Raw genomic sequence first — 27,541 nt, forward strand, 5'->3', positions numbered from 1 at the left:
GATGGTGGTGGACTTTGCGAAGAGGATGGAAATGGCTGTAGTCAACACTTACTTCCAGAAGAGAGAGGAACATAGAGTGACATACAGAAGTGGAGGTAGGAGTACTCAGGTGGACTACATCCTATGTAGACGAGGCCATTTGAGAGAGGTTAATGACTGCAAAGTGGTGGTAGGAGAGAGTGTAGCCAGACAGCACCGCATGGTGGTGTGTAAGATGACTCTGGAGGTCAGGAAGAAGAAGAGAGGGAAAACAGAAAAGAAGACCAAGTGGTGGAAGCTACAGAATGAAGAAACTTGTGAGGAATTTAGGCAGAAGTTGAGACAGGGTCTGGGTGGTCAGGATGAGCTTCCAGATGACTGGGAAACTACAGCAGAGATTATCAGGGAAACAGGTAGGAAGGTGCTAGGTGTGTCATCTGGAAAGAGGAAAGACGGTAAAGAGACTTGGTGGTGGAATGAGGAAGTACAGGAATGCGTCCAGAGGAAGAGGTTGGCTAAAAGGAAGTGGGATGTAGAAAGGACTGAGGAAGGTAGACAGGAGTACAAGGAAGCGCAGCGTAAAGTGAAGAGAGAGGTGGCAAAGGCCAAACAGAAAGCTTACGATGAGCTATATGACAGGTTAGACACAAAGGAAGGAGAGAAGGACTTGTACAGGCTAGCCAGACAGAGAGACAGAGATGGGAAGGACGTGCAACAGATAAGGGTGATTAAGGACAGAGATGGAAAGGTGCTAACAACCCAGGAGAGTGTACAGAAAAGATGGAAGGAGTATTTTGAGGAGCTGATGAACGAGGAAAATGACAGGGAAAGAAGGGAGGAAGATGTGGTTGTTGTGGAGCAGGAAGTAGCAGAGATTGGAAAGGATGAGGTTAGGAAGGCTCTGAAAAGGATGAAGAGCGGAAAGGCCGTTGGTCCTGATGACGTACCTGTGGAGGTATGGAAGTGCCTAGGAGAGACAGCAGTGGAATTTCTAACAAGGTTGTTCAATAGGATTTTAGAGAGTGAGAAGATGCCTGAGGAATGGAGGAGAAGCGTTCTGGTCCCGATCTTTAAGAACAAGGGTGACACGCAGAACTGCAGCAACTATAGAGGAATAAAGTTGATGAGCCACACAATGAAGCTGTGGGAAAGAGTAGTGGAAGCCAGGCTTAGGAAGAAGGTGGAGATTTGTGAGCAGCAGTATGGTTTCATGCCCCGTAAGAGCACCACTGATGCCATTTTTGCTTTGAGAATGTTGATGGAAAAGTACAGAGATGGTCAGAAGGAGCTGCATTGTGTGTTCGTAGATTTAGAGAAGGCGTATGACAGGGTGCCGAGGGAGGAGCTGTGGTACTGTATGAGGTCGTCTGGAGTGGCAGAGAAGTATGTCAGAGTAGTTCAGGACATGTATGAGAGAAGTATGACGGTGGTGAGATGTGCTGTAGGTCAGACAGAGGAGTTCAAGGTGGAAGTGGGACTACACCAAGGATCAGCTTTGAGTCCTTTTTTGTTTGCTATGCTGATGGACAGGCTGACAGACGAGGTAAGACAGGAATCTCCCTGGACAATGATGTTTGCAGATGACATTGTAATTTGCAGTGAGAGTAGAGAGCAGGTGGAGGAACAGCTAGAGAGGTGGAGGTTTGCTCTGGAAAGAAGAGGTATGAAGGTCAGTCGTAGTAAGACAGAATACATGTGTCTGAACGAGAGGGATCAAGGTAGAAGCGTTAGGTTACAGGGGACTGAGGTGAAGAAGGTGCAGGAGTTTAAGTACTTGGGGTCAACAGTTCAGTGTGATGGGGATTGTGGAAAAGAGGTGAAGAGGCGAGTGCAGGCAGGTTGGAGCGGGTGGAGGAAAGTGTCAGGAGTGTTGTGTGACAGAAGAGTGCCAGCAAGACTCAAAGGAAAGGTGTACAAGACAGTGGTGAGACCAGCTCTGCTCTATGGGTTAGAGACGGTAGCAGTGAGACAGAGACAAGAGGCTGAGATGGAGGTAGCAGAGATGAAGATGTTGAGGTTCTCCTTAGGAGTGACCAGGTTAGACAGGATAAGGAACGAGTACATCAGAGGGACGGCTCATGTTGCCTGTGTTAGCGACAAAGTCAGAGAAGCCAGACTGAGATGGTTTGGACATGTTCAGAGGAGGGATAGTGGATATATTGGTAGAAGGATGTTGGAGATGGAGCTGCCTGGCAGGAGGGCAAGAGGACGGCCAAAGAGGAGATACATGGATGTCTTAACAGAGGACATGAAGTTGGCTAATGTTAGGGTAGAAGATGTTCATGATAGAGTGAGGTGGAAAAGGATGATTCGCTGTGGCGACCCCTGATGGGAAAAGCCGAAAGAGAAAGACTGGGCCTCTGTGCCTTAAAGTTGAAAAATCTTATACTTCTCATTCATTATTTAGAGATGCTGTTTACCACATCATCAACTGGAAAGCAATCAGTGCAATAAGAATTAAAGCTGCAAGCGACTTTGAATGTGCAGTAAAACATGCAGAACTATTTGCCATTATGATAGTTCAGTCACATCTTAGTTGACATCAAACTCATAGCTACCCTAATATATTTTTCATGATGTGGCCTCTATTATGGTATCAATACATGCAACAATATTTGCAATTGTCCATTTATGACACTGTTACTATGGTCACATGACGTGCCGTATTTATGCATATGACTTCAAACTGTGATCCATCCCACACGCTTGGTCACATGTGTGAGAAATGCATGCTTCTCTTTTCTGACCTTTCAGATCCCCATCTTAGCTGAGATGCCACAGGGTTCTGACTTTCACAAAGCTGTTAATTTCCCATGTGTCTAGATTAAGCAGACCAAAGGAGAAATCTGCAGCCTTAATCCCCCTAGATGAAGAAGCATAAGTCATTAAAATGTGTCTTCCCTTTGAAGTGAGCTGGTGTCCTCCATGTAGGTGGATCATCACGGCAACACTAATGTTTTCATAGGACTTCACTGCAGAGAACTTTGGGATGTCTCATTTTGGCAACTCTTGACCTGAACTTGATACCAAAGTGACATCACATGATGGGCGGAGCCATTCATTGCACATTATATCATGGTTCGGATGAATGTGTGCTGCTGTGTACGGGGTAATGTGTGCCTAAAAAAGTAGTTCCGGTCACATATCTTAAATGTTCTGTATCACTACGCTGGCCTCTTTAAAACAAACGTTATCTTCATCATCTGGACAAAAACGAGCGGTGAGAGGAGAACTTTCTCTCTGAACTGATGCTTTATTTAACACATCGTGACCATCAGCGTTATAGATTGCTTTCCTTTGCCGCTAAAGTCCAGGTCAGTGCCGCCTTGTCGTGTTACCATGACAACACACCGCACCACATAACAAATAGTTAGCTTTTTTGTGAAAAAAGCGATCTCAACCGAAAAAATAACAAGACTAAAGTACTAAACACTGATACTTATTTTTGTTGTAAGTGATCATGGTATTAGCGGGTTAATGGCCTCTGAGGTGTGCATTATCAGCATTAAATCACTTAACAGAAGCAGGACAGTTCAGGCTTCCATGGCGTGCCGTAATTTCTGATAATGCACCCTTCAAATGCCAATAACCCTTATTTGCCATCTGTGAGATTTGCGTACTAGTCTCTGTTTTCATTCTAATCAATTACCCTCAGTGTATTTCAGTGTCTAGTTATCAGGTCATCTCCTTTGCCACCTTCCTTTTTCTCTATCATATTTAGGTTATTAATATTGAAGTTTATACCACCAAGCCTGGTCTCCTGCACATTAGTCTTACACCACCACTTCCTGACAGTACAACTTCACCACTCAGGAGCCAGCTGAATCGTTTTTTGCTGAAGATGGAGGGTTTTTGTCACTGCAGTCCATATCATGCCACATCAGATGGGTTTTCATGCAGCCTTCTCTGAATTATGCCATGCCATGTCCAGGCTTCTATGACAGGGGGGGATTGCTGGGACCATGCTTCAAGTCTCCTTTTCTTGTGAAGGGTCAACGGGGCTGCTCCTCTTCATCTTCCTGTTCCTGTGGAGGGTTGCTGGGGCTGCTCCTCTTTGTGTGTTTTTTTCATGAGAAGGGTCACAGTGGCCGCCCCTTCATGTTCCTATTCCCATTCCTAATCGGGTTACCTGGGGCTGCTCCTCTTCATCTTCCTGTTCCTGAGGAAGGGCACCAGGACCCTCCTTCGTGTCCCTGTCCCGTACCTCAGTAAAGTCACCTGGACCACTCCTCTTCATGTGTCTTTTCCCGTGGAGAGTTGTTGGGACTCTTCTGAAAGTGATATATTTGCATCTTTACAAGGAAAAATAAAATTAAATGAAACACTATAAACTAGATTCAGACCTGGAAACTGATCTAAAAAAATTGCTGTACGAGGAAAAAAATATACACATTTTTAGAAATAATCATCATGAATTAATTGATTCTGTAGGCTATACAATTCAAAGTTCATATATAAAAGGTTAATTATGAAATATGAAGCTAGGCATGACCCTTCTTGAAATGTTGGCCCAAAAATGTTTTTAGGGATTTAAAAAAAAAATCTCATTTGACTTATTTAATCACCAAAACAGCTTCTGGTTTTAAGGCTCACGGAATTCTTTTCAATGCAGGTTTGAGCTTCTAAATTAGCGTCACGGAGGAATAGGGTTTTGATTCTGTTGTTTTGACTTCAGCTTCATTTACTTCTTCAGTTTGAAATGCGAAAGGATGTAAGTTTAATTGCCCTTTTATGGCAAGACAAGTTTGTTTACACGAATACCTCAAGGTATCAAACTTTCTCCTGATTCAAAGGCAGAGACACCAAACCAAAACCTGACTCTCCCATTAAAAGGATTTGATGCCCTAAAAGCAAAAAAAGTAATCATAAAAAATGTTTTTGATATTTTACCAGGTATCCTTTGCCCCTGATTTCGTCAAATAATTAGGATATTGCCAGTTTAAAAAAAAAGCAAACAAGTCAGAAGTTCAGAAATTAACATAAAAATGACAAGGGACAGTTACATAGGTTGAGGGAACAGATTTTCTTTTCCTTGCGATGCCACAGATGCTGCCCTTTGTCATTGTCCAGTCTAGGAAAACTGAGTCGGTGAAGCTCCCATGATAAATGAGGAAACTCTGCACCTGCTGCCTGTTCACAGCCTTTGAGACAGAACCCATCTCATCCTGTAAAGTGGTTGAAATACTCTTGAACCGGGCTTGCAGGCTTTATTTATTCCTTCTGTGTGTCCTACTGCCCAAAGACAACAGGAATTATTTTATTTAGGCAGCAAAATCATTTAAACTGGTGTAAAAATGATGTTTCTCTTCTGGGGATTTGCTGCAGGGACAGCTGTTAAGCTGCGTTCACACACCCCTTGGCAACAAGCTTTCAAGAGTCCACTTCCAATGAAAAGTCTGTAAATGTGCGATTGGGACGCAAATTTTAACATTTATATGTAGCTATACAAGATTTCATAACCATTCTTTGGGATTTACATACAAAACGCACGACCACTGAACACGCATTAAAAGTTAAACCAGGTGTTTCGTGTTTTCATGTTCTTGTCATAACGAGATCATTTACTGCAGCGTCGCTCTTTCCCTTTCCTGCACTAAAATGCCATCTTTTCTGAAAGATGTAATAAAAGTTAAGTTGAAAGATTTAAAAACTGTTTGATGTGTTCGTTGTGGTTTCAATATGTTTAACAAAGAAAGGCTCATTGTGCGCTGAGACGCTGTCACTTTAACCCAATGCATCATGGGAGATGTAGTGCAAACAGCCACAGAAAGCAGAAAGACTAGCGTCTCTTAGTTTCATTGGTTTGTTCACTTTTTCCACGGTCTGACACCAGATTCACAGCCTTTGAGACAGAACCCATCTCATCCTGTAAAGTGGTTGAAATATTCTTAAAGAGCTGTTTGACAACCGCCTGCCAAAGGAGCTTCTTTGCAGCCATTACAATATATTTATTAAAAATGTCAGCGAGAGAGAAGCCCGGCTCGGGCTCGGGCTTAAGATCTTACGTCTAGTGTCTCTTAGTTTCATTGTTTTGTTCATTTTTTACACAGTCTGATACCAGATTCTGTGGAAAGCTACACCGTGTATATTGGTTTCGTTAGTCAATTCTCAAACACAAGGTCAGTATTTTTTCGTTTCTGATGAGTCAGCACATTTTTTGCGACAGTTTTTTGTTTACCACGCCCACATTCCTTTATCGATCCTGTCGTATGTAACATCGTTTTGTTCAGCGTGGACCAGGGAATCGCATATTTACTCTTCATGACATTCCGATAAAAAATGTGCGAGCTAGCTAAGATGGCAAAGGTTGCGAATTCGCCACATGCACGCCGTTCAAAATCTACAACTTCTAATTCCAACATTTTGTCCACAGCCCCTTGCTATGGATGCCTGAGAAGTTACAAGACAATCGCAAAAAATCCGTAGGACGAGGTTTCATTTGTATGTGGCGCTAAAGGGGCTTTTAAAAAAAAAGGCAAGATGGCGGCCTTTTCCCAAGGTCAAAGTTCAACGACACTTCTGTGGTGTTTGTAGACTGGAGCTGGCAGGAAGTGTGTGCATTTTCGTGAAAATCACTCAAAAAAGTGTTGTTTTCCAATATTGTGGAAAAACACAAATATCGCCAATTTCGCCACAAAATGGCCGCCAAGCCTTAGGTCGTGTGGCCATCCCATAATGATTTCAAAACTTCTTTGGGATATCCCCAACACGTGTGTTTTGGTTTCGTAACTGTATTTGGAAGTACATTTTGTGCTGCCCCATATGCGATTTTTGGCCCACTCATTTTTTTGAGGGGATCGCTGGCCGTGATGTCATCGTCTTAGGAGGGATGACGTTGACTTTATGGAAAATTCATTCGCAATTTATCCCAGGTGTGTGCACGTTTTGGTGAATTTTCGAGCATGCGGCGGGGGTCACATTTTCGCTGAAAGGCGGCGAAGTCGTTCCAACTGCGAAAACAATATGGTCCTTGCAGTCAGTGACTGCTGCTGCGGGCCATAATAAACTGTTTAGTGGAAGATCATTGAAGCTTCTCGGCGTGGCAGACAGAAACTCCATATAAAAATGCCTCCAGCTATTTTACAAATAGTATCACAAACAAGAATGTAAGCAGTCAAGGGTTTGAAATACAGATCTGATGAGCCTGCGGCTTGTGCTTTTCTGAAATCATCTTAGATTCTGACACATTTACCACCTAGAGGGTGTTCCTCAATTACCCTGATGATGTAAAAGGTTTTCCTGAATAAGTCTCCAAAATATTATTGCTTCTTTATTACAGTGTATGGTATGCTCCTCAAAGACTGCTGTTCTGTGGATTCAAACAGAAAACAATTTCTATTTAATGAACAGTTTGATTTGATTTTGTTGACAAAAGGTGGTCTTCTGCATGAATCTGTAAAGAAATATAGGTAAGATGTACATTTTAAAATAGCTTTGACCAGTAAAAATAATTTAGACTCTTTAAAAGTCCCACTCCGATCATCTTTTGACCTATTTTCAAAGCGTTCCCATGGGTCTTTTAGATATGATTAAGCCATTATTAGCCAAATCCAAAAACCTGTGTTGTTTTTAGGACATAGTTTCTGCAAGGCAGCAATAATTCAGTAGAAATACACCTCTAAATTGTGGGACTGTTGGTGAGGATTAGGCCACCCCCACTTCCCATCATCCATCTGTTTACACTCTCTCCCAGTAGCTTACAGCCTTGCACAAATCTCCAGTGGTGTAACAAAAATGGCAAACGACGCGATATAGGAGCTATTCAGCTGTACAGTTTAGATCCAGATGCCAGCTTGGATGAGCAAAACAAAGACGTAAGTGGATCTATTTGTCTGACAGTGGAGGCATCAGAATGAAGTGAAGCGAGGAGCTTATGACCTGCCATGTATTCTGTCACACCATAAGCTTTTCCAAACTGATTCTTTTTGTCCGCTCCTGATTCACAGCGTTTTTAACAAAGAAATACTCAAAAATACAATTTTGATATGAATTTTTTTACATGTCCTCCATCATCAGAAAAATTCCATAAGAATATTTTAGAAAGACAATTTTAATTGGAGTTGGTCTTCAAAGGGTTTTCACGTCATGCCCAGAGGTTTGAAAAGACGTTTTTATTCTTCAGTGATCTATTTTTTTCTCTCGCAGTCTCATTTCTTTGCGAAAACACTTTAATAGGAAGAGAGACAAATCAGATAATTTGTTTTGATGTAGCAATCTTTACAGTCTAAGCATAAAATCAAATCTTTATCTCACTAAAGCCCGTCTCTCTTTAAACATATTGCCGGCTTTTAAACTATACAAGGATAGACTCAGAGCCGCAATGAGTACAAAGCTTTCGTGTTTTTCCTTCTCTTTCTCTCTTTTTTCTATTTCTTTGGAGGTGGTACGAACTCTGACGTTGATGGCCCAGCCCAGCCCGCAATTTATGTGAGAGAAGGTCCAGACGCAGAGAAGTGGGCAGCAGTCTGGATGAGGGCGCACGGAGCGCAGACGCGTCTTTTGCGCACCGGAGATCCTCCAACATCCACAGCGCGAATCTCGATTTATGCTGAGCAGCAGACAGGTTAGATTTGGGGGAATTCGTTCATTCACATTCTAGTTGTATGTTATTGACAAAAATAAAGCGGGAATGTGACATAGAATCTCAAATCAATCCAAAACAGCGCTCGCGCGTTGACGAAGGCAGATTAAACCGTTTGAGTGACATCTCTGCGTCTTGAGGCGCCGCTGGATCTCTGCCCTGCCGATTTGGTGATCGTGTAAAGTTTGTCCAAGGAGGACTGAATCTATCATGAACTTGTCGGAGTCTCTGTGGCTCCTCGAGGAGCCGCTGAACCTGAGCGCAATGGAAAACGAGGAGCGGAAACTCTTATTTGGCATCGGCACGGATAATTTCATCTCGCTGCTGGTGTTCGGGCTCATCTTCACGCTCGGCGTCCTGGGCAACTCCGTGGTCATCACCGTTCTGGCCCGGAGCAAACCCGGCAAGCCGCGGGGCACCACCAACATCTTCATCCTGAACCTGAGCATCGCAGACCTGTCCTACCTGCTCTTCTGCATCCCCTTCCAGTCCACCGTCTACATCCTGCCGTCGTGGGTCCTGGGCGCATTCATTTGCAAGTTCATCCACTATTTTTTCACCGTCTCCATGCTGGTGAGCATCTTCACCCTCTCTGCCATGTCCGTGGACCGCTACATCGCCATCGTGCACTCCAGAAAGTCGTCCTCCATTCGGGTGGCGAAGTACGCCCTGATCGGGGTCGTGGTGATCTGGATCATCTCTCTGGTCATGGCAGCGCCCATCATGCACTACCAGAACATTTTTCACAGCTCGGACAACTACACTTTCTGCTGGGAAGTGTGGCCAGATCAGACCCAGAAAAAGATCTACGTGGTGTGCACCTTTGTTTTTGGTTATGTTTTGCCTCTGCTGCTGATTTCCTTCTGTTACGCAAAGGTAAGAGGAACAATCCAAAATAAAAAGTGGCCATGGGTCACCAAACCGACGTTGACATCACTGATGATCTAACGGATGTGCATCTCATCTCTCTTTTCTTGGTTACAGGTGTTAAATCACTTACATAAAAAACTCAGAAATATGTCCAAAAAGTCAGAAGCCTCAAAGAAAAAGGTAGGTGTCATTTATTTTTTTAGGTGTCATTTTGCTCCAACTTCTATTTTTCTTTTACAAAGATTCTACAGAACATGATGGATTGATGTTACCTGTTGAACTGATGAGTTATGACTGTGTAATAACCGAGTCTCATCTCAGGGAAGGAAAAGATTTATTTCAGTAATCTCACTGAGATCCAACTGACTACATTTTTATTTGATAATTAGCCTCTCCTGCACTGAATCCAATCTTATATTTTTGTAATTGTGATGAGGTGATGAGTGTCATTTTTAATTCGTTTTTATGGCTTCCGCCTCATCCTTTCTACTGACATACAGTTTGATTTAGAAGAGGTGCATGTCCATCCAGTCGCATGGATGTCCTTAAGTAGCCAGAAATAACTCCATCCTCTGCAGGCTGAGCTCCAATATTACTGCTTCAGTCGTTTCTGTTCGCTGCCTTTAGAGCAGCCTGTCCTCAAACTGGCATTTGTAGCCGTCACTTGTCTCGACGGAGGTCATTCACTCCACTAATCAGTGGTCCTCTTGATTGCTGTCCTGCCTGTGTGCCTCTTTGCAGCCGTTGCTCTTCATGGCTGGTCAGGTTCTTGGCTGCTTCGCGCCACACAGCGAGGACCTTGACGTTAGGGCAGCAGGCAGAGCAGGACGGTCAGGCGCTCTCTCCCACTGCACAGGGAAAGGAAAGAGGGAATGCCGCATGAATCTGTGACAACGAGCTGCTGCATGTATGTGGTCAGTGCATGCAGGCAGTGTGTGTGCGCATGCTTTGGGATTGTGAAAACGGTTGTTGTTAGGAAAATGCATCATTTCCATAAAGAGTGACATCTGCTCCAGTTTTTTTGTGTTGAAAGTTGTGTCTGTAGACTGCAACAGCTCTGAATGATTACTTGGGGAGATCCAATTATGCAAATGATCATTAAATTGAACCTGAAATCAGACAAAAAAAACTGATCCCGTTGAAAACTGGGTTAAAATTAATCAGTGCCTCCTGAAGGATGATTTTTCTCTCAGTTTTGGGACTTGCATTAGTTTGCTGTAGTCTTTGTTTTTTCAGCAAGATGCCAATCATAGAGATGTAAATTTGTTTTCAGCCTGGACAGAAGAGATGGTAATATTTTGGAATGTTGGCTTTTAGGGTTTGATTAAGAGCTGTTTTTCAATCCTTTGTGCGTCACAATCTTCACCAGGTGTGACTGGGATGGGTATCGTTAAGGTTTTAACGGTACAGGGTTGCGGGGTGCGGGTGACGGCGACACCGCGACATCAGTGCGGTGATCAAAATCCCACACCGTCACAGCTCTAGTTTGTATCTTGTGGGCCACAAAAAAAGCGACTTCTCCAGTACCGATAGCAGAACCGCTGAGGTCAGATCTTAACGATACTGCGGTCTTGAAGAATGTTGCCTCGTTCAATTCCGGGGCTCGGTATCCATCCCTAGATGTGACAGTGTGGAACCCCTTTCTACCCATAAATACATATATCAGTATGAGTACAGCGTACGGAGCAGCTGTTCGGCACAGTTGGCTGCATGGCGCATAGGAAACCAGGGTCTGATTCCCAGGGGACGCGATGAGCTTCATCCAGTGTGGGCAAGACCCTTCATGCTACTGCCTAACCATGTAGCCACAAGGGGGCCCAAGCCTGGGTACCCCTGTGCCGGTCCCCAGCCCGGATGAAGTGCAGAGTGTCAGGGGGGGGTGTAATAATCTCTGCCAAACCACCAGTGTGACTCGGTGGAAGCTGATTCACCCTGAAAGGTCGGCAAAAGCCAAGGGGTCAAAAAGAAGTGTGTTTCAGACTCAAACCTATTTTTTATTTAAGGTGGGAATGTTCCTCATTATGTATTGATTTCCTTTTGAAATGATTTTATAACTGAATAGGTCGATTTGGTTAACAGCTTGCCTCATAGAGATCGATCTGTGTGGAGCGGAAATATATATCCATTAAGGTGATTGATGGTTACACCCCTGTTACGTATATACAGTATGCAGACGTGTTTTTCCTGCTAGTTAACAGGTTAAGGAGAAGTTAGTTTAGCGATTAAACCTGGTTGACAAGGCATGGAAGTTTGTTGACAGGTCTGTTAGATCTGAGCCGAGCTTCACTTTTTTGTTGTTAATCATATTCAGCAGATAATAGAGTGCATGACGCCCACGCATTGAAAATCATATCCAGGGTTTAAGTCAGCGGCTTTGTGGTGGAAAAATTCCAGAGCGGAACTTATTTTGGTCTCAAACTGTTTTTGTAATCAGTTTGGAGTCTATTCTCATGGTTTACTTGACCAAATATTTGTTAAATGTGTGAGTCTCTCTTTCACCGAGTCATCTATATTCTTTACTGAAATAGCTGTTGGTGATGCACAGCACCCACAAAATATGATGCCCCCCCCATGCTTCATGATGGTGGAGTCATTCTAGACATTTTATTAGAAAGTCTTTTTACCATTCACGTAACATAGCAAAACTGCTGGCCTTTTTATCTAACTCCATCTTAGAGGTGGCTATCCATGCTTTTTGTTTCCTCTCGTTTAGTTTATTGTAATTCTCTTTATAGTTGTTTTAATAAATCTGTTCTTAACCGTCTTCAGTTAGTCCAAAACACTGCTGCAAGGCTTTCAACAGGATCTGACAAAAGGACACACATCACCCCCATTTGATCCTCCTTGCACTGATCAAGTGGCGTACTGATTTTAAAATATTAGGTTTAACCTACAGAGCTTTAAACGGACAGCCCCCACTATGCTTATCAGACTTGCTCTGTCCCTACGCTTCTGGCCGTGCCCTCCAATCCTCAGATCAAAATCTTTAAAGATTTTTAGGACCAAATATAAAACCAGAGGTGAGGTCATTCCAGGCAATAGCCCCCAGACTCTGGGATGCCGTCCCTCTGTCCCTTCGTGTGGCCGATACTGTTGATTCTTTTAAAAGACAACTAAAGACACTTTTATTCATAAATGCTTTAAGCTGACTGGTTTTATTGTTATCTCCATACTACGTTTATTTTCTTCTATTTAGTTTTGCTTTACATCATATTTAATTGATTGTTTCTGTGTTTTTATTGTTTGTTATGGTTTTTATTGTTCAGCACTTTGTAAATTTTATCTGGGAAAGGCGCTATATAAATAAAACTTACTTACTTACTTACTAGTCTTCTGAGATTTGCAGCTTTCCTGCTGATTTCTCCAAATTTTGCAGCAGTTAATCAAATTTAACAGCTTAGTTTTGATTTCATGAAACAACAGAATCTGTTTCCAGTAATAAAGATGTTCTGGTCGGCACAGAGCTGCAAAGATTTGGTCTACCGTTCAAAATCAGTCCAGATATGAACTAGTTATAGCATGGAAAACGTACTCTGCAGGTTTTTGTTGAAAATGTTGACACAAAAGTTCGCTCTGGCAAACTGGAGGACTGTGTGCTTTCATGGTGTTTTTACTACTATCTGCCTAACTTTTACACAACTGGAAACACAACCAGAGGGGTGAAGGACCATATTTCAACATGTTGAATGTGTCCTTTAAGCCTTAATGACATTCTGTCCAGGACATTTTTCCTTTACACTCACACCGCATTGACTTCCCTGTGGAAACCTTTTTTCATCTCTAATAAGAATCAACAACAAATGAAGCAAGCAAGACAAGAAGCTTCTTTGAGTAGAGATTCCTACAGGAAAAGAGGGTTTTGTTGAATCCTACAGTGACCTTGGTGAAAAGTGGTGGGAGAGTTCTTCAAATAGGAGCCTAACTAATAATTTTGGGGCTGACAAGTGTAGATTGCCACTATGCCTGTGAAAAATAATGATGGTGGCAGCTGGGCAGACCAAGGTCATTCCCACTGCTGTTGTGAAACACAAAGTTCTTATCATCGTCATGGCATTTAGAAAACAAACAGCCTCTACAATTCAGAGACGATGTGAAAAGCCAAATTTAATAAAGCGTGCTGGATGAGTCATTAATCATTTGAGGATACAAAGTTGTGCAAAGTTGGGGAGAGACTTTTAATGAACAAGTATTATTGTTCAGCCATAATCTGTCTGACTCTCAGGAGAGCAAACATCCTGATGGTGGAGCTGCTTGATGTCTGTGATCTTCTTCTTACCAAACAAATGTTCTGAGAGCTGGACCAAAGGGTAAGACTGTCCATTTCAGGGGTCTGCAATCTGCAGCTCCGGAGCCACATGTGGCTCTTTTAGGTCTCCATGGTGACTGTCTGGTTAAAGGAAAATGACATGTTTTTCAAGTCAGTAAACCAACTCAAGCTTTATTCCATTCTCTCACAAACAGTTGAAGAACAACACATACTGTATCTCTTTTCAAGGCACCAGACTACACTACCCATAATGCCTCTACAATCCATCAAGCGATTTTGCTTCCTGGTTAACAAAGTTGAACATTTTGACAGATTTTTGTGTGTCGTTTGCCACCTAACATTAACTTGAGGTCAGTTGGTACAACCAGAATTATGTATATAGTGCAGATTGTCTATTTGTGGGGAAAAAACAGTATTTTGAGTGGTTGAAGTGGTCACAAAAAGATGGTAAGGGTCCCTGAATAAGCTACCACTGTAGTTTAGTTATTTAGATGCACCACAAACAATAAAATTAACATTTTTTTAATAGACCTGTGGAAATCATGTTTTTGTTTTTTTTAACATGCTCTTGTAACATTTTTGTCGCGATGGAGAACCAATATAAAGAACAGTCAACTTGGAATTGCATTTCTTGAGTATTTCTTTATTCGAATCACTGTTAATCAGGAGCAGATGAAAAAAATGCAGGTAGAAAAAGATCCCATTTCTCCGCTCCATTCTGATGACTATTTCTATGAACGTCATAGTTTTCCTTGTCTGAGCGGAAATTTTGAAACAAAACTATACGGCTGGAGAGCCCCAACATTGATCGCTATTTTTGTTGCACCGGTAATTTAAGGTCAGGGGCGTAAGGGGCTGTAAGCTAGCAGGAAAAAGACTAAACAGAGAGCTTCCTTCCATTTTTTAAAAGGAAATTTTTCAATGAGCTACAGCCGCTCTGCAGAATCTATGTCTAAGAGAACAACGCTTTTTTGTTTTTTCAATTTTGGCTAATTATGGCATAATCATAATTAAAGACCACTAAGGCTTTGAAAATAGAACAAAAGATGATCGGAGTGGGACTTCAAATCGCTGTTGACTTCACTTCCTGCTACTGCTTTTGTTGCAGCGAGATGATCTAGGTTGCCAAAGTGTCTTTTATTTTGAAAGGAAGTCCTCTGACCCCGGTCAAAAGTTAGAAACTATGTCATGTTAAGAAAAAAAGAGGATATTTTATGTTTTCGTTACGCATTTATATTCCTTATAATAGCTACAATAAGGTAAATAAAAGTCAGAGTTTAACTTTTCTAAAGGGGGAAATCAGACTTTGTAGCTCCTACTGGGTTGTGGTCGGTGAGTAATTGAACGAAATGACTTTTGAAGGTTGCAGACTCCTGGTCTAGATCATGCTCAGAAGCACAAAGAAAACAAAACATTCATATTTGGCCCCTTGAATTTAAAACAGAGTCTGAACTGATGGTTAACACCTTTGAGACTTTAATTGTTTATTAGCCAAAATGGCATAAATTAAGTGACACATTCATCTCTCAGTGGCCTCTACTGTAATTCACAAAGGCTTTAATTAAAGATTTCAAATGAACCATGAAAAGACATTACCAGCAATCCCAGAGGAAGTATGAAGAAATGACACTTCTCAAAAATAATGGATGTAAGATTTTTAACCTGCTGCAACACTTTGTCATGTTTTAGTGCCGTTCCGTGATTCCTTTTTCAAAAGCACTTCTGAAAGAGTTGTAATTTCTCTTCTCTGAATTTATGCTCCCAAAAGGAGAGTCACTTTCTGCCTAATTCAGAGGTTTGTGTAGCAACATGTCAACATTTGATCCTCACTGCATCTCATGGATACACACAGATAAACCACACCCAATGAAATGTTTTTTTGGGATAGACTCATAAAACAAATGTGTGAAAAATAAGTACACCCTGTTGTTCAGTTGTTTTTCATAAAACACGGTAAATGAATAACTTCTGTATATTTTGGCTACAGTTCTTTGAGGCTCTCACAGTTCCTTTGAAGATTAAACAGTATTAGAATTTTAGACACAAAAGCACACAAATGAGAAACTAAAAACATAACAAAATAAGAGAAAGGTCTTCACGTTTACTGGATTAAAACTTTGAATTGCGCTCTTTAAAGCCAATAAAGCAAAGGAAAACCTTTGCTTTATTGGCATAGACCAAGGGGGCTAATATGTGATTGCGTAGGAAGTGTGCTTGCCGGCCATCAAAAGAAAAAAATTGTTTTTAAAAATGTCGTCAGCCAATCATAATCTCCAGCATGAAGTACGTCACTTGATTGCAGAACAGCCAATCAAACAACTCCTGGTACATGCGTTTCCCCTCTAGACTTTCCTTTTCTTCCTTAAGCTTTGGAATAGTTTGAGTTTTCAGCTTCTCACTTCTAACCGTGGATGTAGCTGCTGATGTGACTCATTTTTTCTGAAATGGTCCAAAGTCAATCACTCAAAAGGAACCTCAAACAGAATGCACATGGAACGTGTCTGTTGTCTACACACTGTGTGCTGCAGCACCGTTGACATGACAACTACGAACTCATGGGTCCAACAAGCTGTTGAAAGAAAAACGTAATCTTACATATTTTTCTAAATTTATCAATTTCATTGAAAACAATTGTTTAATTGACTTTAAGATGTGCTTTTTCATAATAGGTCCATGTCTTAAAGTACATAAATGCAAAAATTTTAAAATCTAAATTAAATACATGGTTTTATTCAATAAACACAACCACACCAGCACCCACACTCCAGTTTCTCATGTTCCTTCTTCCTGATGTTCCCATCTCTTGGCACTGCCACATCCACCACAACGGCTTTCCTCTGTTCTTTATCCACCACTACAATGTCTGGTTGGTTCTCCATTACCATCCTATCAGTCTGGATCTGGAAGTCCCACAGGATCTTTGCCCTCTCATTCTCTACCACCTTCGGAGGTGTTTCCCATTTTGACCTTGGGGTTTCCAGTTCATATTCTGCACACATGTTCCTGTATATTATTCCAGCCACTTGATTGTGGCGCTCCATGTATGCTTTACCTGCCAGCATCTTACATCCTGCCATTATGTGCTGGATTGTTTCAGGCGCCTCTTTGCACAGCCTACACCTTGGGTCTTGTCTAGTGTGGTAGATCTGAGCCTTTATTGCTCTGTGGCTCAGTAGAGATGTCAGAAAAAATCCATTCGGCATTATATCGCAATACTTCATTTGGCAATACTTGTATCGATTCAAAATGCTGCCAGGACGATATTTAATCATTTCTGAGCTTCTTTAGTGTCTGACTCTTGTTGTCCACTTCACCCTCCGACCACTAGTTGGCAGCAGAGAACACGGAGCCTCTTTGAGCAGCTCTACTCCACACAAGACAACAGGAAGACTGCAGCCAGAGGCAGCTTGTTTCATTGTTATGAGACATGAACTACTTCGTTTTTCCGTGGGATGGATACCAAACAGAAACTCTGAGCCATGTTGCTGCCAGTAACATATAAAAACGTGGATTGCTGTGCTTTTTAGTGGCTCAGATAAATAAGAGTGAAGCACGGCAGTAGCTAATGCGCTTAGCATCGGCTAAAATGCTATCGGCAAAGCGGGCTGAAGTTCTGCAGAACCTCCCAGCAACAGATTCTAGTTTAGCGACCTGATGGATCAGAGGGATGTGTACAACACTCTGAATAAAGGCCGACATCGTGGTGATCAGCGTTACCAGTTTACCAATCAAACACTGAGACTAAACTCAAATTATTTGCCACTTGTTGAAACTTTGAGAAATAAAAGCTTTTCCAACATGTGATGCTTCTGTCATTGGTTTATTGGGCACACCTGTGGCCGATAAAAGGTTTTGGAATATGCAGTAACCACACTTGAAAACAGTTAAAATGGAGGACACAGCCTTTCTGTGTTGTATTGGGCACGGAGACAGGAAAGAAGTGTAAAGTCATGTCTGAGGATTTGAGAGGAAAAACAGTGAAAAAGGAACAATCTCAGGGCTATGAGTCCATCTCCAGAGATCTTAATGTTCCTTTGTTCACTGTGGGCAATATCATCAAGAGGTTTGCAGCCCACGGCTCTGTAGATAACCTCCCTGGATGTAGATGGAAGAGCAAAATAACGAAACATTACAACAAAGGAATGTTTGTCTGATGGATAAAAAAGCCCAGATTAACTTTCAAATAAATTCAAGCTGATCTGCAGACCAAAGGTACAACAGTGTCACCTTGCACTATCCATCGCCATCTGAATGAAAAAGAACCCCATAGAAGGAGACCCAGGAGGATGCACTGCTGACAACAAAAGTTACGTGACAAAACCACAAGCCCTCTGTGGACAGATTAGACATAAATAGAGCTTGTTTGTAAAGGACATCGTGGCAGTGTTAAGACAAAAACAAATAAGGGCGGAACAAGGACACTGTCCAAACATGGAGGAAGTTCAATGTTGTTTTGAGGGTCCTTTGGTGCGTTGGCACTGGATGTCTTGACTGCTTAAACCAGGGGTGCGGGTCATCAAACAAAACATATCTATATACGTTAGCAAAATTGTCATCAGCCAATCATCATCCATGCCATACGTACGTCACTTGAGTGACGCACAGAATGACCTATTGAACATCCCCTGATACGTAAGTCACTGCACATGCGTGTTTAACTGCCGTATTTTGATTGGACTCTTCAGGCAGAGTATACATTGCAGCAGCTAAAAAAAGGGTAATAAAGAAGAAAAAGATCATATATAAGTTACACTTATAAGAGAGTTTTTAACAAAATACGGAACCAAGAACAGACATTTCATCTTGAGACGCTGAGTCTCTTGAGTAAATCATAAAAGAATAGATAATAATAGACTGAATGTATGCAAGCCTCACCACCATAGCACATTGCTTATTTAGCATCATAGGAGGAATCTAGTATATTAGTTTTAGTTTTTTTTAGTACACTGCATTTATCTGGAGAAAATTCTTTCTCCACATTTGACCCATCTGGTGAGCTGCGGTGAGCGGTGAGCTGCAGCCAAACCGCGCTTGGGAGGTGGTAGCGTTAAGGGTCTTGCCCTCACTGGGTGATGTTAACTGCTTGCCATTTATATGGTAATTGCCCCCAGCACCATTGCTCATTCCCCTCCGGGAATCGAACCCTGGTTTCCTGCATGGTAGCTTCCCACCTTACCAACCGAGCTACCCAGCCGCTATTAGTGCAACAAATGAACAATTATTCAGATAACAGGAGCATATAGAACGTGTTAACAAGTGGACAAAATTCTTTATATCACTTCAAATCACCACATCTGTTTAATTCTTCATCGTTTGTGTCGCTTTGGAACAATTTCGACAAGTTTTGCATAAGACTAAGTGGCATTTCTTCTTCTGTGTTGGTGTCAGAAGCAAACACTGAATCACTCTCCTACAGTGCCCTCAAGTAGTTGGAATTTATTAAAAAAAATCATTTTGAGTGCTACGTTTACTCTGGGCATGTGTTGCTCCTTTAAGAACAAGATGACGGCGGGTTCTTGAACGAGCTTTTCTCTTGCAGTGTTCACACAGGACTGTTGCTACCTGATACCAGAGCACATAGCTACAGTTGGATGGGTTTGGTGTGAAATGTCGAAGCGGTGCAAATCTCTTGAAACTTGTTCAAGGCTGTCAGAAGTAAGAGCTCTATCTCCCCCTCTGGTCACCGACAGGAACCTTCCCTGAGTTCTAGCCAGACTTCATCTCCCAGCATCCTCAGCGCACACTTCCTGGATGCCACACACCTGACTCTCATTCATCCAATCAACCACAGTAGACTTGAGCTCTGCACTGAGCCTCACTCAGTGTGAAGTATTGTTTGTGCCATTTTGCCTTCATTACTGAGCATCATATCTGGACCTGATCTTCTGTCTCCTGAGCCTGACCCTTTTTCCTCCCGCCTGCCCTGACCCTCGCCTGGATCCTGACCACCCCTGTTACTTCTCTTATTCTCTCATGCTCGTTATTACCCCTGCCTGCCTGACCCTGATTTAGCTTTCTGGGCTTTTAGCTGAGCTAAGAAACCTGGTGCATTTGAATCCAGCCTCTGCCTGGCATGGTTATTCTTTCCCAGCCCGGTCGGTATCCATTAGGAAAAACTTGGTGTCAAATAACCCCATCCGGGCACAAACCACAATTGATATTTTTTCTGACATGATCAATTTTCAAATGGTTGGTACTTATGTGAATTAAAAAAGATGCCACCAATCGTCACTAAGAAATCCGAGTCCGTGTTTGGTCAAAATACAACTGGTTAAACTGTCAAAACGCCGTCAACTGTTGCACATTTTCTAAGTAAAACCCTACAACAGACTAAAAACTTGTGTAAAGATGTGTCAGCGGGAGAGTTTTAAAAGTTTAAGCTTGAAATGCACATAAAGGTGCGTTTACATAGACATAGTGCAATATATGGACTGTATTTTGTCCTGTCCAAAAGCAGAGAAAGAATACTGGAAGGAATAATTATAATTTAGAAATATAATTGGTAATTAGCAGAAGGAATATTATAGGTCATGTTATGGTTACGTGGATATTGGAGATGTTTATGTTGTGACTATGGAAGAATAAATCCTGTCGTGGTGATGATGCTAGCAGCTCAACACGTGTGCTGTATCTATTCCATACCACAGACCACATGCCCTTTGAGCAGCGACTTAGAGGAGCAACACCTACCCCGCTGACAAAACTCTTTAAATAAGCACAAAGAAAATCTGTCACTGGGATAAGATCAATGGTCTTACCAAGAATTCTTATTTCAAGAAAATAAATCTTGTCACCAACACATGTCTTCTCAAACTAGGATTATTTTGCTTTTGAAAAATGTTCATGATGATATTTATTTATTTTCCCCCCACTAGCCGTCACACACCTAGGTGTGCAGATTTGTTCTCCGCATTTGACCCCTCCCCTGGGGGAGCGGTGCGCTGCAGACAGCCACGCTCAGGAACCATTTGGTGGCTTAACCCCCCCCAATCCAACCCCTCAATGCTGAGTGTCAAATATTTGGTCCCATTTTTAAAGTCTTTGGTATGACTCGGCCTAGGTTTGAACCCACGACCTTCCACGACACTCTAACCACAAGGTCACTGAGCTGAGCTTTTCTTGCAAGACAGAAAATAAGAAATGTTTATGTTTTAAACATGGGTCTTTTTTAGTTCTAGGGTCTATAAGAAACAGTTTTTTAGAGTATAATTGTGTGAGTACCGAGACATTTTAATTGGAAAGATTTGTGTCAGGGATGTTGCATTTTCTGACAGAATTAAGGGTTTTAATCAAATCTTTGAACTAAATGCAAGGGTTGCCAGAGCCTGAACTCATAGGATTCTTCTATTACTTTGGGTTGATGTGAGCAGTCTACAGCTGTATGTGTGCTTCCTTGGGACAGCTGGGCACTGAAGTGGAGAGTAATATTCAGCATGCTGATGTTTTTGCTTGCTGTCAGTTTGCAGATTGGTCTTCATGTACATCTCCACAAATAGGTGATGCATAAAGATGTGCAATAAGCTTTATAATTAAATTATGTGATATCATTTGAGAATGTGGGCTGCTCTGCGGAGCCAGGATTTGAATCTTTACCCTGTTTGAATCCTGGCTCTGTGTGGAGTTTCCATGTTCTCCTCATGCATTCGTGGATTTTCTCCGGAAACTCCAGCTTCCTCCCACAGTCCAAACAAATGCTTCATATACAGTAGTGGACAAAATTGTTGGTAACCCTCAGTGAAAGAAATAAACTACACAATGCTCACTGAAATTACTTGAAACGTTCAAAAGTAACAATAAATTAAAATTTATGGAAAATTAAATAATCAAAATCAGCCATTACTTTTGAGTTGTTGATTAACAGAATTATTTTAAAAAACAAACTAATGAAACCCATAATCAGTCAGTCTGCCTATTTAAAAGGGAGTCAAATAGTCACGTTGCTGTTTGGTGAAAAGGTGTGTACCACACTGAACATGGACAACAGAAATGGAAGGAGAGAATTGTCCCAAGACATTAGAAACACAATTACAGACAAACATTGTAAAGGTAAAGGCTATAAAACAATCTCTAAGCAGCTTGAAGTTCCTGGACGACAGTGGCACATATTATTCAGAAGTTAAAGACCTACGGGACAGTAGCCAACCTCCCTGGACGTGGCCAGGGGCCGACAAATTGAGGAGACGGATAGTTGGAACTGTACCCAAAGAGCCCAGAACAACCTCCAAAGACATTAAAGGTGAACTCCTAGATCAAGGTACATCAGTGTCACATCGCACCATTCGTGGTTGTTTGAGCCAGAGTGGACTTCATGGGAGACGACCAAGGAGGAACACCACTGTTGAAAGGAAATCCTAAAAAAGCCAGACTGGAATTTGCAAAAATGCATGTTGACAAGCCACAAAGCTTCTGGGGAAATGTCCTTTGGACAGATGAGACAAAACTGGAGCTTTTTGGTAAGGCACATCAGCTCTATGTTGGCAGACTCAAAAATGAAGCATCCAACCAAAAGAACACTGTCCCTACTGTGAAACATGGAGGAGGCTCAGTTCTGTTTTGGGGCTGCTTTTCTGCATCTGACACAGGGTGTCTTGAAGTTGTGCAAGGTCAAATGAAATCTCAAGATGATCAAGGCATTCTGGATAGAAATGTGCTGCCTAGTGTTAGAAAGCTTGGTCTCAGTCTCAGGTCATGGATTTTCCAACAGGACAACGATCCAAAACACAGCCAAAAACCCCCAAGAATGGCTCAGAGAAAAGCGTTGGACTATTCTGAAGTGGCCTTCAATGAGCCCAGATCTGAATCCCATTAAACATCTGTGGAAGGAGCTGAAACATGCCATTTGGAGAAGACACCCATCAAACCTGAGACATCTGGAGCAGTTTGCTCATGAGGAGTGGGCCAAAATACCTGTGGACAGGTGCAGAAGGCTCATTGACAAATATAGAAACCGTTTCATTGCAGTGATTGCCTCAAAAGGATGTGCAACAAAATATTAAGTTATGGGTACCATCATTTTTGTCCAGCCCTATTTCATTCGTTTTTTTTTTTAAATAATTCTGTTAATCAACAACTCAAAAGTAATGGCTAATTTTGATTATTTAATTTTCAATAACTTTTAATTTATTGTTACTTTTGAACGTTTCAAGTAATTTCAGTGAGGATTGTGGACTTTCTTTAACTGAGGGGTACCAACAATTTGGTCCACCACTGTATTACTCTGGAGTGTCCCTAGGTGTGCAGTGAGTGTGTGGGAGTGTGTGCGACTGACGAGGGTGTACCCCGCCTTTGCCCAACATCAGCTGGGACAGGCTCCAGCAACCCCATGACCCCTTTTTCAAAAATGCTTTTTGAAAAATAGTTTATTTGTGACATAGAAAACACGCTGGATTGGCCACAAGCTCCCTGCTCAAAGTTCTACGCTCACAGTCCCACCCACAACTCACAGGAGAATTTCTGATGTACTCCTGCCGCTCTGCAGAAACTATGTCTTAGTAAACGATGTTTGGAATTTACCTAAAAACAGCATCACCACAATTAAAAGATCACTGGGAATACTTATTTTAATGAGTGGGACTTAAAGGACACTGTCAAGCACAAACAAGTTAGGAATAGAGAGTTTTGCATCTATTTATTTATTTGACCTTTATTTAACCAGGAAAGTCCCGCTGAGATTAAAAACCTATTTTTCAAGGGAGTGCTGGGCAAGCGGCAGCAGCAACTAAAATACAGTTACATAATTGCAAAGAGCAAAATAACAGGAAATAACAAACCGATTATGAAAAAGAAGTGCATGTTGGAGTCAGCCTCGAGACCTCTCAGTTTAACTTTAAAAGCATTCAAGGAAATCAACTCTGTCAAGTTCCAGTTCTTCTGCAACATGTTCCATGCATAGGTGCAGAGTGGACAAAAGCCTTTTTGCCCAGTTTGGTGCGAGCAAATGGAAAAGAGAGCAACACATGATCATGTGAACGAAGAGAATAAGAATCAGCCCTTCTCTGTGACAGTAAGGAACAGATGTAGGTCGGCAATAGTCTAAGCAGTGCCTTATAAATGAAAGTGTACCAATGAATCCTCCTTCGCATGGCCAGGGCAGGCCAACCCACTTGAGAATACAACTCAGAGTGGTGTGTCATTGTTTTGCAGTTAGTAATGAACCTCAGAGAAAAATGATAAACCGTGTCAATCATACGAAGACCTTCACACCTTGTTTCGAAAAAAAAACCCAATTTTAGTCTCAGTTTCTTAACAAGATTCTCCACATGAGGTTTGAAAGTGAGGGAGTCATCAATCAATACACCAAGGTATTTATACACATGAACAACCTTTATGTTGTTTCCTTCAAGAGTGGACACTGTGGGAATTTTATGAGGCATCTTCTTACAATTAGAAAACAACATAAGCTTGGTTTTATCAGCATTGAGAACTAATTTTAGTTGAAGTAAAGATTGCTGGACAGCACCAAAGGCTTTCTGCAAGGATTCAATGGCCTGATCAAGAGTTGATCCACAGCAATAAATAACTGTATCATCAGCATAAAAATGCATATTAGCATCAGATACATTTAGTCCCAAGTTATTGATATAAAAAAATGAATAGGAGGGGACCTAATATAGAACCCTGTGGAACCCCCCTGTGGACAGTAACACATTCAGAACATAGACCTTCATATTTAATGCACTGGGTTCTATTACTCAGGTAATTAGAGAACCAATCAACTGCTTGTTCTGACAATCCTGACCGAAGAAGCCTTCTCTTTAAAACCCCATGATCGACAGCATCAAATGCTTTTGACAGATCAATAAAAAGCGATGCACAATATTGTTTCTCGCCAAGAGCAACAATAATATCATTTATCACCTTCATCGCAGCTGTAACAGTGCTGTGTTTTATTCTAAAGCCTGACTGATATTTTGACAAGATTGTATTGGAAAATAAAAAGTCTTTTAATTGCTCACTTACAAGAGATTCAAGAATTTTGCAAAATACTGATAGATTAGATATAGATCTGAAATTAGCTAAAATTGCTGGGTCACCTCCTTTTAATAAAGGGAGAACAAAAGCTGATTTCCAACCGTAGGGAATTTCTTTGGTTTGGACTGTGAGGTTAAAAAGAATTGTCAGAGGTTCTGCCACAAAATCAGCTGCTAGTTTCAAAAAGTAAGGGTATATTAAGTCAGGTCCAGGAGATTTGTTATGATCTAGAGCTTTCAGGGCTTTGTGCACTACCTGAATGGTGACTGGTACAAAATTAAAAGGGTGTCCAGTGGACTCTGGGGGGTCAGTGCAGGGTTTCACAAAGTCTGCTCCTTCAGAGCCAAACAAGGAACTAGAAGATATTAAATGTTTGTTAAAACAATTGTTTTATTATTAAAAACAGGGCTAGACTCATTTAAAATATATCTAGGTAGAGCCTGTGATCTTGACTCACAGAAAGGGACTTAATAACTTTCCAGAATTTCTGTGGATTATTTAAATTTTCTGTGGTGACAGATAAATCATATTCTGATTTGGCCTTTTTAATAAGGGAAGAGCATTTGTTTCTTAGTTTCTAAAAACAGACCAATCATTTGTAGCCCCAGTTTTCCTTGCACAGGCCCAAGACATGTTACGCTCATGCATAGTATCTATATCATATGCATAGTATATATATTATAGCCTGTGCCTTCTTAAAGGAGCATGCTTATTTACAATTTGCATAAAACTTGTCTCAAAAAAAGTCCAAGCTAATTCTACATCTGGCCAGAGACCTATATTCCTCCAGTTAACTGCAGACAAATCATGGTGATATGGTTGTTGATTAAAAAGTATATTAATAATGCGTGGTTTATATTTGGGGATTTTGGTGTTCCTAACAGCAGCCACCACACAGTGGTCACTCAAATAATTGCAGAAAACACCAAAAGATGAGAATTTATGTGGTACATTTGTTAAGATTAAATCGATTAAGGTGGAATTATCAAGACACTTAAGATTAGGCCGAGTGGGTAAATTGACCAACTGGGTAAGATTAATAGAATCACAGAAGGACTTAAACTCATCAGAAACTGGATTAAGCCAGTCCCAGTTCAAATCTAGTTTGCTTCTGATCATCAAAATATGACTTTTCTTCTACTTTATTTCTCATCGTATTCATACTGAGAGCCGGTTGTCAGGGTTGGGGGGGTTTGAGAGCAGGTAGGACCCAGAGGCAGGAGGCACACGGTTCCAGGGCAAGGGGTTTAATTACAAACAAAAGGCGCTGCAGAGCAGGATAACAAAACTAAACTTACTGTGGCGTGGCATGAAACATGGACATGACAGTCAGGGACGAAGAGACATTAAGACATAAGAGACATTACAGACATTAATGGACCAGCACAAGAGGAAGGCAGAGACAAGACTTATATACAGACAGGGCAGACAAGACACAAGTGAACATGATCAGGACAGATTGGGACAAAGGAAGTAAAACTCAAAAACATGACAAGACAGGAAACCCTTCAAAATAAAACAGGGAACAGAACTCAAACATGACAGACCAAAACTGAAAGCAAAAACCAAGACAAAAGAAACTCCAACCATGACACCAGTGACTGAAAGTTGATGGATGCCTGCAGTGTAAGAGCTGAAGACGACCACTTGAACAGCATCGATTGACAAAATCAGACTCGTGTATTTTTCTGTAGCTGAAGGTTGGAACTCAAACAAAATCATGAGACAGTTTTTCATATCATTAAAAATCCCATATCTGTATGAGCTAACAAGTTCAAAAATATCTGTTTATCTGATACTGCCAAATTCTAATAAAGCACATCTCTATTTTTATGTATACAGCAACGAAAGCCTTGTTGCCAGAAACACTTTAAACAGAGAAATGTGACCTTTTTTAATCTTCTATATCTTCTGAATCATTTGCTCCCTTTCGGGGTGATGGGGAGGATTCTATCCTTCCCACTTGTGGTTGAAGGCTGGGGACATCCTGGACAGGTCGTCAGTCTGTCGCAGGGCCACAATCACACACCCATTCACACTCACACTCACACCTAGGGTCAATTTAGAGGAACCATGAAGCATGTTTTTGCATGGTGGGAGGAAGCCAGAGTTCCTGAAGAAAACACACGCATGCACAGGGAGAACATGCAAACTCCACACAGAAAGGTCCCCCAATGGTGTTCAGGGCCCCCCAGCCAGGACCTTCTTGCTGTGAGGCAAGAGCGCTAACCACTGCGCCACCGTGCAGGAATGTGCCTCAATAATTTAAAACAGTTTCAGTATCTGGCAATACCAGAAATGGCTATAATTAATTTCCCTTTGCCTGATTCATCCAGTTTAAGATTAAAAATCACATATTTTTAAACTGTAACAAAGTACTTTACTAGTTCTTCATAAGTCATTAAACATCCATGCAACAATGTTTTACTTCAACGTGAATAATATTTTAAAGTGACATTACTCTGCCTTTATTTTAAAGACAGAAAGGCGGGAGGACAGCTGGAGGTCTGATAGAGAATATGTTTTATTTTACCCCCCAACGGTGGTCAACATAACTTAGAGTCCCACTATTCCAAAAGTGTTCCCAATGGTCTTTCAGGTACGATTAAGCCATTTTTAGCCAAAATCCAAAAAAACTGTGTTTACTGGGACATAGTTTCTGCAGAGGAGCAGTCGTTCATTAGAAATTTACCTGTTGATGAGAATTTTCCATAACTTTTTACACTTTGAGTTGTTTTTTTGTCACCAAATATAGCATTTGCAATGGGCTGAGTCAGACTTCTGAAGGATAGCTGCCTGTTGCACAAAATTCAAGTGATTAAATGATTAATAAAACATAAACGTAAGGAAAAAAATAATCCTTTAAGAAATAT

General features: G+C 41.5%; 1 protein-coding gene and 1 long non-coding RNA gene across 3 annotated transcripts in view; one reads left to right on the top strand and one right to left on the bottom strand.

The window, feature by feature from the left end:
- Positions 1-8,187: 8,187 nt before the first annotated feature.
- Positions 8,188-27,541, top strand: part of galr1a (galanin receptor 1a) — a 32,107-nt gene continuing 12,753 nt past the window's right edge. The window contains exons 1-3 of one of the 2 annotated variants that reach the window (XM_020701864.3): positions 8,188-9,436; positions 9,545-9,610; positions 10,172-10,337. In XM_020701864.3, coding sequence (XP_020557523.1) covers positions 8,771-9,436; positions 9,545-9,610; positions 10,172-10,321 — 882 coding nt within the window. In that variant the 5' untranslated portion in view covers positions 8,188-8,770 and the 3' untranslated portion in view covers positions 10,322-10,337. The remainder of the gene's footprint in view (positions 9,437-9,544; positions 9,611-10,171; positions 10,338-27,541) is intronic. The other variant, XM_004086657.5, reaches the window with a different exon arrangement.
- On the bottom strand, positions 10,142-26,045 carry LOC144984511 (uncharacterized). The gene is made up of 3 exons (XR_013648263.1): positions 25,967-26,045; positions 13,707-13,817; positions 10,142-10,278 (listed from the first exon to the last, which is right to left on the bottom strand). It is a non-coding gene; the product is annotated as an uncharacterized LOC144984511 (long non-coding RNA).

Source organism: Oryzias latipes, chromosome 16 (assembly GCF_053564925.1).
Source record: "Oryzias latipes strain Hd-rR chromosome 16, Olatipes_Hd-rR_3.1".
Lineage (NCBI taxonomy): Eukaryota > Metazoa > Chordata > Actinopteri > Beloniformes > Adrianichthyidae > Oryzias > Oryzias latipes.